General features: G+C 33.4%; 1 protein-coding gene across 3 annotated transcripts in view; it reads left to right on the top strand.

Annotated features, from left to right (window-relative positions):
* Arap2 (ArfGAP with RhoGAP domain, ankyrin repeat and PH domain 2) overlaps positions 1–12,999 on the top strand; it is a 177,754-nt gene that overhangs the window by 59,553 nt on the left and 105,202 nt on the right. For all 3 annotated transcript variants that reach the window (XM_004867672.4, XM_087187437.1, XM_004867671.4), the window contains exons 10-11: positions 10,148–10,263; positions 12,356–12,555. In XM_004867672.4, coding sequence (XP_004867729.1) covers positions 10,148–10,263; positions 12,356–12,555 — 316 coding nt within the window. The remainder of the gene's footprint in view (positions 1–10,147; positions 10,264–12,355; positions 12,556–12,999) is intronic.

The following is a 12,999-nucleotide window of genomic DNA, read 5'->3' as shown; positions in this document are numbered from 1 at the left end:
CAGCCTAGGATATATTAGGTGCTTAGCAATCATTTGTGGTGTTAATCTGTGTCCTTTGGATATCTAATCTAGGAGAAACTTGTTTTATTGTACATTATAGTAGGTTATGGTAAGGTGAAGTATAAGTGCTATTTTCATAACAAAAAAAGAGATACCAATTCTAAACAAGCAGTAGTTTCAGAAAACTAACTGCACTGTATAGATCTTTATCCAAGGCATCCTCTGAACTTTGGTGTGAACTTACTCATTGAGGTTTTTTTTTTTTTTGATAAGATTTCTTAGCCAATTAATTGTGGAAGGCTTCATTGAGCACTGCTGGCATGCTAATAACTTGGATAGTTAGCATATTCCTCAAGAAGATTAGTGATGTATAGCTTAATAATGTGTATGAACTGAATATTAACATTTTCATTCTGTGAAGTTAGATGATTAAAACTCTTCGTATTGGAATGGAGGTTAAAAATGCATAGTTTGCATGTGTTGGTATGGAAGTCACTCTGCCATTTGAGTTATTCATTTTTTACTTGCACAAACCTGATAGACTTTACGTTAATTTCATTGTTTACATTAGCAAGATTGTCTGAGTTTTTCTTATTCTTTCAAAGTAGAATAGATATTTTTGAAGTTTTCGTAACATTTTTGATTAGCAGAAAAGTACATGACATTATTGATTTATAATTAGTAATTGGGTGTGAAAAAACATAATAATGATGCCATTTATTGAGTACAGATATCCTGCTAATTGACTTGTAAATGTTCCCTTTTAATCTTCCTTACAAATATAGGAAACACATATTCTCATCTGTATTTCATAGATGAGAAAAATGAAGATTAAGTAATTTCTGTAGGGATTATGGCTCATCATGCAGAATTTAATTTAAATCCAGAACTTTATAACTGTAACCTTGGCTTTCTAACCATCATACCAAACTGTCATTTAAAAGGCTAAATTGAAAAGAAATTTTCTGTCCTTTAAACATTCAGAAATAGCTCAAGAATTCTTTCTATGAATAATCATTGTCTAGGACTTTCAGGAAATGCATTCAGTACACTTTGTGTATCATGTTGGCCCTCTAACGGTACTGTGTTTACTGAAGAAGGAGACATAGGTCTAACCTTCCAGGAGGAAAAGTAAGACAAGCCCAGTGAAGGATGAGCAGTGCTGTATTAGATTGTGCAGGAGTTACAGAGAGACACAACAAAAGGAGCATCTAAGAAATCTAGACTTGGATCCAGGAACACTTATTTACATAAGGAATGAATATGTTCTCTTAAAAATTAAAGTATTAAGGCTGGACCCTGCCCCGTTATTTAATAAGTAAATAATTTTTGATGTACATAGATTTGAAGTCTTTTTCTTTGTATTACCATACCTATATATGCAACTTGGAAAAGTGGAAACTAGTTTTTGATGTGCTAATTTTGTTTTATTTAATTGCATCATTTAATATAGTGGTCATATCTTAAAGAATTTGGGCTTGAGTTAAATCTTAATGTCTTATGAACTAGCTGGCTTGAGCCTGAGAGGCTAAGTTAAGGAAGGTTATCCATGCTCACGCCATTCCAGTTGCTTCCATTTTACACTGTGGTATGTGCCTTCTTCTCCAGAAGAAGGTTGCTCCTTGGCTGTTTCATACAGTAAAGCAGGTTAACTTATGTAAGCTGTGGCATGATAAGTAAGGAAGGAACCTTTTTCCTGAATGCAGAGGGCTTTATGGTAGTGTGGGCATCAACCTGTGTTTTAGGAAAAGCATTAAATGATAGTGAAATGTTTCACTAGAAGTTTTACAACTTCTAGAAGTTTTATGAGCATACACCATATGTATTTTTCAAAGGTAATGAAAAATAAGCAACTCATCATAAAAATGTAGTAGGTATTAGATTTGAACTTCTGTATCTTAATTTGTTTTGGGTCTAATTTAATGTGGCAAGGCTTAATTATCTTTATTATTTTATAACAGTGAATTTGTTACCCTGATAACAATAATATAAAGAGAATTAAAACATAAAGAAATTGACCTACACCACTGCAGTGTAGGAACAAATTTTTTTTTTTTTTTGTACCGGAGATCAAACTCAGGTCCTTGCGCTTGCACAGCAGGCGGTGAAACCACTGAGCTAAATCCCCGGCCCAAGGAACAAATTAACTTCAGTTTTCTTTCCTTTAATATATGTACAGTTTTTACTAACTTACTTTGACAGTCACTTTAGAGGAATAGACGTACAGTGGACATGGTTAGAAGAGTAGCCAGTACAGCATGTGTTGAAGAGTCATGAAAAGAGTTAGCTCCTTTACCCCAAAGATGATTTAAATGCAAGATTGTAGTTACAGGTTTTCATTCTTGCTCCACTACTAATTGACTCAGGTAGTTAAGTTAATCTTTTTTAAATTGGCATCATATAAAGAAGGGAAGTGGATTATTACTTCTTAGGCTGTTACTTGAGCCACATCTTGAACTTTCAGATTATTAAGTCTAGTTTAGACCATTTGACTCAATTTTGGAGAAAGATATGATGAAATTTGGATTCCTAAATAAATACCCAGGTGGTTCAGATAGGTGATTCCAGTACCACACATTATAAAACTCTGCTCTGATGTGTTTTCCTCCTTCCAAAATGATGAATTGGGAAATATGTAAAAATAGTCTTCGACAACATTATATCAGTGTTTCTTTCATCTGTACTTTGGGATTGTGATAACTCTTTTTTGGGATTAACCGTAATTTAGACTTGTGTCTTTTTCTTGATTAAGTATTTTGGAACATTTAAGTACAGAAAAATATTTAAGTAGAAAATTAAGAAAGTCATTATTAGTAGTAATATATTTTTGAATTTTGAAGACCTGTGTGTAGTTCTAGACTAATATATAGTTTATTGCTTTTTTGTTTTAAAAAACTCACAATTTTTGTATAAGTTTTTAATTTTAAGCCCATAAATCCTCCCTTAACAATTTACTTCCTTTTTTTGAATATAGATGCTTGTTACAAAAGTGTACCTTATTGGAGGGAGTTTTTTAAACTCCCACTTGCAAAGTCAGCATTAAAGAAAAGTGTTTGAAAACAAATAGAGATATTTTTCATTTGTTATTTCCTGTAAACTCCTTTAACCCTGTGTGTGTCTAGAAGGTTACTTTTGGAGATTATTTATCTTTCCTAGAGCTTTTTCTTTTAGTAAGTGTTCTTAAGGTCTCAAGTATCCTCACAAATAAATTTTGAATAATTGTTTTCTTTTTTTTGAATCAATCTCCTACACTGAATCAAGAATATACACTTTCTAAGTTAAAATAACCACTAAGATAATACTGTAATCAGTGCTTTTATACTTTTTGAAATTCTCTCTTTTTAAAGAGAAATGGCATGAGGATACTAGGGAGGTTGCCTGTGTGCACGTTCTCATTGATAATTCTCTGGCTGGTCTCAAATCTGAATAGTACACATCAACATGGACTTACCATGGACTTTGGTTTTCCTAGTTTCTCAGTTCAAAAATTCACTTTTGTTTGGTCCCTTATATTCCTCTTCATTTATTAGCACCTTGTAAGAACTAAAACCTGAAGTAGCTCTTGGACTATATAGAGGTAATATGTTATGAAATACTTTATTAGCTACTGCCTTAGGTGTTTTTGATTTTTTCTTTTTCCATATAGACTTTAAGGAGAAGTAGGATAAAACTATGAAGAGATAACTAAAAACATCTATCAGAGACGAAAAAGGCATAGTCAAAACTGACACTAAAATTCTTTACCTAGTTACCTCTTGGAAAACTCTGTTGCTCGTGTCACATAAATTGTCATCCCTTACATATTTAGCATCATCTCTCAGCCCCACCCCGTTTTAATCTTAAAACATTGTTTTGTCTCTTCTCATATTTTATATACTTGCAATGTGTTTTGACTTTTTTCATATTATTCAACTTTGCATAAAATGAGTTTGTCTGATTGAGTTTGTATAGATTACACTACAGTCGCTGCAGTTCTTCATCCATTCCTTCATTTAGCAAGTGCTAAGCAGGTCTCTTCTCACTTGTAGGTGCTATTCTAGGAGCTAGGGGCAAGTGGTAACCCCACAAGATCACTGCTCTGTGCACTTCCTGATGAGAATGATGTAGTGTTAAACACATGAGATTCCTCTTACTTTGTAGATAGCCCTGTCTTTGGTTTTGAATTTTCTTTTTTGACAAGATTTGCTGTGATTTTCCTGAAGAGTTGTTTATATTTAAAATGCTGAGTAGGTGCCAGTTACATTTTAACATTAAAAATATCAGTTATAATTTTTTATATTCCTAAATTAATAGTATGAATATTTTATTTACTGTTGTTTCCTCAGGAGATCCAGGCGAGAAGCTAATACTATGCAAAAATATGTAATAAACTTGAATTAATGGTCATTTACAGATGCTATCCTGTCAGGAGAGTTTACCTTTTTATAAAAATCTATTTCTCTTACAAATTATGATTTTGGGGGCTACAAATTATCTCACATCTCTTTTTATTCATTGGGATCATATTGTCTTTCTTGCCAGTTTCTTTAAGCTGTTTATATAAATAATATGTGAGTCTTCATATCATATTTTCTGCCATTGTTTTTCTGAGCTACTTTTAAGTTTGTTAAGTTTTTATACAATTTTGCTTATATATAATTAAACTTTTAAAATCAGTTCAGGGCCAGGGGTTTAGCTCAGTGGTTTCGCCGCCTGCTGTGCAAGCCCAAGGACCCAAGTTCGATCCCTGGATCCAAAAAAATAAAAATAAAATAAAATCAGTTCAAAGCTTATACATTTTTTGTAATGTGGAACAATTATTATTTTCTTTATTTATCTTGTTATACAAGTAGTATATAAGCTAGTATTTTTTTAAAAAATTAACAAGATAAATTAACCCTTTGAAACATATATGTATGTATCTCTATATCTGTATATACACAGTATTGCTAATTGGATGGAGTTTCTGCAAATGGACATGAGGTAAATTTGAGGGAATTGGCTTTAGTTTCCATTTGTTGTTTTCCTGACAGCCAGTGTCTCATCTCTTCCTGATGAGTTTTTTAAATATCATGTTAATATTAGCAAATTCATTACAGCCAGATGTCTAGCTTGATGGGTTTGGGTAACCATTTGATGATAATTGTGGCAGTGAGTTTTAACTACATAAACTCACTTGATTAAGCATTTTCAAATCAGAGTATAACAAGAGCCTTATTCCCCCTCCTTTCCTCCAACATAATGTCCCCTGGTGTGCTGGCATGGAAATGAATCTCTAATAGAATTTAAATATGCCTCATAGGGCTCTGGGTTGTATGGCACAGAAAGAAGCTACAGGATGTAGGTGGTGGCCCCACATTCTCTGGGTTCTGTATCTGGCCAAACTCTGCATCTGGTGTCTCCCAGAAAGTTTGGTGCCAATGTCATACAATGCCACATCTGTTTTCAACAAATGTTTAAGCACCAACTTCTTAAATTCCTGGCAGGGAAACCTAGCATCCAGTATTTCTAAAAATAGCTTTGAGATTTCAGCAGATTTGGGGTTAATAAACTGTTGCTGAATTTTTCTGTTTGGGAATCAAATTATCATTTAGCTTTCACTGAAATTTTAGCCATATTGCATTGTTATAGATTTGTATAAATTCAGTATCTTGGTAAATATTTAATGTTATTCCTATCTGAATAGTATGGAATCACTGGTGTGAATACTTCCAGTCCTTATAAATAAAATGAAAAATTTTTGTTGAAGATAAATTCTGTGTTTAGAAGTTTCACATGAAAAGATGGTCAGGATGTATGAAAGTTTATTTTGCTACATCTAATTTTTATAACAGTGCTGTATGATAGATATTGTATTTTTAAAAATGAGGGAATTTGGGTCTAGATAAACTAGATAACTTGCTGATAGTATTATAGCCAGTAAGTGGTTCAGCCACGATTCTTCCCCAGGTCAGACCCTCAGGGCTGCACTGGTCATTGCCCCAGCTGCAGGGTCCCACTCTACTGTGACACACGTGGGGGTTTTTACTGCTACTGGTGGGGTTCATGTTTCTTGAGATCCTATATCCTGTTGCAGAAAACTAAATATAAAATATTGCTTAGTCTGCAATGTGTTTTTGGCTGTTTATTTTATATAACAGTTCTACCCACTGTTACATTTTTTTCAGTAGAGTTTATAGCATTTTAAAGGTTGAAAGATTGGTTCATCCTTGGCTCATGCTTATTTTTTCAGGATGAAAATAGAACTCACAATCAGATTGTAGTTAATGGGTAATTTATTTTTAATTTTCCTGAACATTTAACATTCACATTTCCTTCCATTTCTAAAATACAAAATTTATGTCACCTAGTTATTTTTGAATATGTATTTTCTTGTAATTAACTTTTTAATAGATAAGGCATTCAGTTGATTTCAAATTCAAGGCATAGAAAATAATAATAACAGTTAACTAGACCTATGTGGCACTCAGTATGTGCCAGACATTCATCTAAGGATTTTTATTGCATTAAGTGAATCCTTGCCAAAGTGAGGCTACAGGTACTGCCTCTCTCTTTTGTGAACAAACGAACTGAATCATGAGAGAGATACCTCAACATTAAGCTGGTGTGGGTTTTGTTTTTTGACCAGTCGGTGTTACCTCCTTTGGAAAGCCTTTTTATGAACACAACTCTTGTTTTTGGGTTGATTCCCGTGCTTACCTTACAATTAGGGATTTTTTTTCTTTCATTGCATGTATTACTACTTTCTCTCATTTTTTTCCTTAAGCCATAAGTTTCCCCAAGGGAGGTACCTTGTGTTATACTTCTGTTCAGATACAAAAGTTAGTATAATTACTGACACCCTCCAGGTACTTAATAAACACTGCTTTGCTAGGATTTATTTTCCCATTTAAAAATAGCAATATCTTCACAACATCATTTAGAAAATCAAATGCAAGTTTGTAGCAGATTGTAAACTTCAAAGCATTATACAAATAGATATTAAGACAACGAAGATGTTTTTAGTCTTTGAGCACAAGTACAGGATTTAGCAATTGATCATATGGGATCTTGAAGTTGAGTATGTCATTGTGTTCTGGCCTGCTTATTTTTAGCCTGTAATCTTAATGATTGCAAATGTTTTTTGTGTATTTTGATTGCATTTTAAAAATATTGTACAGAAGGCAAAGTGTTTATGTCCCAGTATTTAAATATTGCTGACTCATCCTGTCTAAATTCTATAACTGCTCCTATTATCTAATTCAGTGTTTCTCAGTATTGACCATAAGAACCTTATGTATAGTTTTGTTTTTGTAAATCAAAGATTTTTAGGTACTGACCTCGGAATCTTGTAGTCAAATCTCAGGTTGAGAGGGAGAGATCATCACTGATAATTTTGATAAGCATCTAGGAATGAGAAATAATCTAAGTGTTCTGGAATACTGTCTGGAAAAAAGGGCTTACTATCACCAGAAATATTTTTAATAGAAAATGCAGTTGTTTCATATTTAATAGCTCTCCAGAGCACTGACATTTATTTTGTTACTCTCATGTATATTTTACAGTCAATTTGTGTTGGTGAGCTATGCAGATACTCTAATTACTCAAAACCATATGGCCATGGCAAGCAGCTGATAAATGGGTTACAGTTTTCGAGGCTAAAAAAATCATCTTTGGCTTGCCTGGGAGAACTTTGGAGTGTTGAGCCAGCCCTCACTTAACAGAAATTGCAGCTTCGGATGTAGACATTACATGACTTGCTTGTAAAAATGAAGGGCCATCTATTCAGGCAGGAACCTTGATAACACTCATCAGTTTCCATAAAAGGTTGTCATTCGCACCATCTGCTAGTCTGATGGTCAGAATATTACATGCCTCTGCCCTTAGTAAAACAGTACTCGCAGGTCAGGCCCTCATGGAAGAATATAATCTGAAGTGGTTGTCAAAAGCCTCATTATGGAGAATTGTTTGAAGAACATATAATCCAAGTATACTAATTTATCATAGAGTTTCAGAAAGCTCTTTTAAGTATGTCTCATTTTGCTATTGCTTTCTTGTTTCCCCATTTGTAAAAGAGAATTTGAATTCGCAGTCACATTAGGAGTTTGTCCAATAGTTGCATTATCCATCAAGAGTATTGCTATGGATAATAGAGAACTTGCTTTTATAATTTAATAAGTAAGCACAACCCTGTGCTGATAGGCTAAAACTTATTAGGATGTGGCCAGTTAGAAAAGCTTAATGTTTCTTCTGTCCAAATATATCACAGTGGGTGCTATTTTTCATGCAGTGGGCTAACTACGAGGTGGAAGCATACTACTCCTAATTATTTTACAACACTCAACATTTCTCTGTATCTTTATTTTTACACTACTAATTCTCAATTTCTGCCTTTTATTGTCTGATAAAGTGAGCCACTTGTTCTTTTGTCAGGAAAGAAAAAAAAATCAGTGATTTCTTTGCTAAATAAGTCATTTTCTTATTCTAACTAAATACTTGTACAATAAAAAAATAATAACTAAGAAAAGCCTTTCTAAAGTTTGTGAATGGAAATGCAATGCAGTACCAATGGGGGGAAATTTGTTATAAAATTATTTTCTTGTACTTATTAGTCAAGAATGTGTTAATTTTAAGCACAAAAACCTAATGGAGATAGGGAATTATTTTGAGCAACCTCTGGATGTAGGCAGAGAAGACTTGACATTACCAAGGGAACAGAGGTCTTTCTGTTTCTTTTCCCACACTCCAGCATCCTCAGGGCATAAGAGTTGGTCCTCAGGCTTTTGACATCCAGGATTCTAAAGTTCTAAAATGTCTTCTCTGCCTATACATGTCATTTCCCAAGAAATGCAAAGAACTGGGGTGGAAGGCTTTATCCTTCTAAGACATGTCTGACTGTCCCCAACAGTACAAGCACTTCTTTGTATTTTACTGACCAAAGCTAGGAAATATGGCCACTTGTAGGTGTATGAGAGATGACAAAATTATACTTCTACTTTTTGCTTATGCTGTGAATTCCTTCTTTCTGTTTGTCCTGCTAAAATAGTCTTTGGTGAATGTTGTTACTGAAAATGAATTAATTTCTTTATATTTTCCCTTTAGTATGGCTGTGTTATGCTCAGCTTAATTGAATTTAGGTATTCACAGCACATTTTGTTCACAAAGATAATTCTCTTTTGAGGTGCATATTGTATTTTGGAAACTGTTGAGATTATCTAATTGATTATCTAAAACCTGGATGAGCAGATAATGTCTCACAAACTTTAGTCCTTTACAATGCAATCTCTTTGTAGCATTTTGGACAGTTTCTAATTTTCTTGAGATAAGCTGTACACAGTGGTTCTAGATGTTGCACAAATAGTTTTGATATCAAAGTAGCATTACAAGAGCTTTTTAAGAATCTTATGAAAAAGGAAAGCAATAAAATATTGGATATGAGATAAAACTAAGTTGATAAATAATGCCTTTGAGAGTAAATGATAAGAAAAATAAAGTGGCACATCAGGGAGAATCTACTATAGGAACCCAAGAAAGAACAATCAGACAGATTGTTCAATTAGCTGGACTTCCATGTAACTTTAATTTCTTTATGTCTCAGTTTATCCATCTTTTCATATAAATAGAAATTATGCTAATTTTATGTTATCATTTGACCTTGCCATCTGGGAGGTTTGGCACATAGTAAGGGTTGTGAGTTGTTAGTTTCCTTTACAGAATGAATAAAGGTGAATATAATGCCTACTTTCAAAAGCAAGGTGTGTGTCAGTATTTAAGGCTTAGGCAACTTGTCTTTCATGTGACAAAAACCCATATTTTATAACAGCCCAGCTGCCAGCCTTAGAATGGTGCAGTGTTATGAAGTCTTGAAAGTACCTAAGAAAAATGAATCTCAGCCCATGTTCTGTTTGGATCTGTTTCATTCCATATACATATGTATAGTAAAATTCTGGGAGTTACTGGATTTAAAAAAAAAATACGAGTATACTTTCAAAATCCAGGGGTTTTTTTGTTGTTTGCTTATAGTTCTGTTTTTATTAATTTTATTGGTACATTTTAAGTATACAATATAATGACATTCATCATTGGAAATTTGTACCTTTATGCAATCTGTCTTGGTTCTTATTTTTTCCCCATTCCCCTGCCCTCCTGTTTGTCTTATAGTTCTTAAAAATATTTTTTTCCGAACTAGGATTTTAAGAGTGGACTTGGTATTACCATAATTCCTATGAATGTAGCAAATGTAAAGCAAGTGGATCGAACTGTGAAACAGTCTTTTGAAATAATCACTCCTTATAGGAGTTTCAGGTAAGCTTATTTTTTTTAGTAACAGGGATCGAACTTGGGTCCTTGCGCTTGCATAGCAGGTGTCGAAACCACTAAGCTAAATCCCCAGCCCTATAGGTAAGCTTATTTTAAAACTTCTTTTGTGTTACTACTACAAGGAAGCTCAGCAACCCATCTTTATAATACTAGTGGTGATTTTATCCATTATAGGACATTTAAAATGAACATGTGTCCTTTCCAGGTCATCTGACTTAATAGCCAGCACATAAAAACACCTTATAAAAGTAGACTGAATAACTATGCAACCTATAAAAATCCTTACTTCATGTTTCTTTTCTTAATATGCCTTTTTCACAGTAGATTTGGTGAATATTTACTTTTTATCAATAAATGTGTGACAAATTTCTTCACGTTTAGAATAGTTTAAAAGCACATTTTACATTGTCTTTAAGTTGCATTATTTACCTTCTTTTTGCCCAATCAGGATACTATCCCTCTTACAACTCATCCCTACTTGTCATTTCCTCCAAAGCCTCAGTTTCAGGGGAAACAATTTAATGGATCACATACAGTTATTAATGCAGATATTTTTGCACTTCACTTAATATTGTATTCTTTAGTAATTCCACGACTGACAAAATTTCTAAAATATTTAATGTTTTAATAATCTATAATGAGTCCATAGATACAGTATACAGTGTAGACAAAAGTCACTATTATTGAATAATTCATTTGTCACAAATAATCAAGATACTTCAGGGTAGCGTGAAGGTCAGAAGCAATTGTTTTAGATTTTCGGAAAGAGTAATGATTACTTAACAATATCAAAGATACTGCTAAATTCATTACTCATTTTGTGTGTCAAAATGTGTCCTGGCTCTCTTTTTAAAAGACAGGATCTGACCTTGAATTCACTATGTAACCCAGACAGGCCTTGAGCTTGTGGTGATTCTCTTGCTTCAGCCTCCCTACTGCTGGGACTGGCTCAAGTTTTGAGAAAGAAATGATTGAATAAAAAACAAGTGTTTATTTTAACACTTGCAGATTCTGGGTCTGGGGATGTAGCTCAATAGTAGAGTGATTTCCTAGCATGCCTGAGGCCCTACATTTGGAAAACAGAGTTCCTCCTATACAAGCAAACAAAAGAACAAAAAAACATCAAACACACAAAAAAGTAAATAAAAGTAAAAAGACTGGATAAATAAAATAACGATACTGGCTATGAACAATAATCTCCAGTATAACTTGAAATAACTAACAATTTTATTAGTATTATAATGATAGAATCATGAAGTGCTTCAGAAAATATATGTAAGCCATGTACTTTCATAGATTATTTAGAAGTTGTTAACCAGCTATTATTTTCATTGTATTTCAAAGCATTTGAACTTTTAGAGCAGAAAATTGTAATGTGATGATTCATTTTGTTAGTGATTGACTGGCACACTGTGGGTACTCAGTAAAGCTTTCCTGAAGGAGTGAACTGCTGTTTCATGTTTTATCCCTTCAGTCAAGTGCTCATGAAATACTAAGAAGCGGAGTAAGTCAGAATATGGTTAAAAATGAGTTATGGATGTGTTAGAATAGTATCCACTTAAAACTTTTCTGGCTTCTCAATCTCTCAAAGCCATCTGGACATTCTTCTAATTTAAAAAAAAAATCTATTTTTAACTTTAAAAAAAAATCAGTGGGTGTTTTTGGTAGTTTAATCTCAGACTATCATGGCATATTTACTTGGCAAAATATTCTGGTAGTCTTCAAATTCTGCCAGTCTCTGATCAATGAGTATATTACCCTTGTTTAGGAAACATGGCCTCTTATTTAAGCTTTTGATTTAACAAGGAAGTTTTTATATCTTGATAAGAAAAATGTGTGTGGTCATTTTGGTTCAAGATATGTAAACAAAGTCATAAACAATATGGAAAGTTTAAAGAGAGAAAACCGATTTGTTAAATCAGACGATTTTTAGCAGAAAGGATAATCCAGAACTGCTTGGCAAGCATAATTTTCAGCTGGTTTTTAATTTGTGAGGAAATGAATATGCAAACTGAACATACTGCTTAATTGGCCTTTACAAAGGAGATCGATAATGCAGAAACGTTAATTGTTTCAGCTTTACAGCCGAGTCTGAAAAAGAGAAACAAGACTGGATTGAAGCTGTGCAGCAATCAATAGCAGAAACTCTCTCTGATTATGAAGTAGCTGAGAAGATTTGGTTCAATGAGTCCAACAGGAGCTGTGCAGATTGTAAAGCCCCAGATCCCGACTGGGCGTCCATCAATCTCTGTGTTGTCATCTGTAAGAAGTGTGCAGGTAATTAGTGCTAAGTTATGCTCATCGCTGCTTTGTGGCACACTGGCACTGACTGCTCATTGTCATCATATATAATGTGTCCTAGCTAATGACTGTGAAAAGTAGAACCAGAGAGACCTTATTACACCAAAATCCAATTTAGAAATATTGTATAGTTCTGTACTCCTCTTATGCATGACTCAGATGTAAAAATTGATTTTTAAGCATGTAATCATATATTGCTCTTGTTAGTTCATGTATAGATTTTAAAAACACAGTGTTAAAATTTTTAGATATTTGAAATGCAACCAGCACATACTTGCAACTTTACGTGAAGATTTGTCTATTTTGCACTGTTCTCTTAGGATGTATTTTTCACATCAATGTTGTTCTGAGCCCTAAACTTCCTATATGGATCTGGCTTCTCTTTAGTAATAATTTTATGTAGACACATTTTAAAACAGT

This window comes from Heterocephalus glaber, unplaced genomic scaffold (genome assembly GCF_053883595.1).
Source record: "Heterocephalus glaber isolate CG9 unplaced genomic scaffold, H.glaber_assembly_v1.0 deba00001509, whole genome shotgun sequence".
NCBI lineage: Eukaryota > Metazoa > Chordata > Mammalia > Rodentia > Bathyergidae > Heterocephalus > Heterocephalus glaber.
The sequence above is the reverse complement of the archived record's forward strand: the minus strand, read 5'-3'. Positions and strand labels throughout refer to the sequence as shown.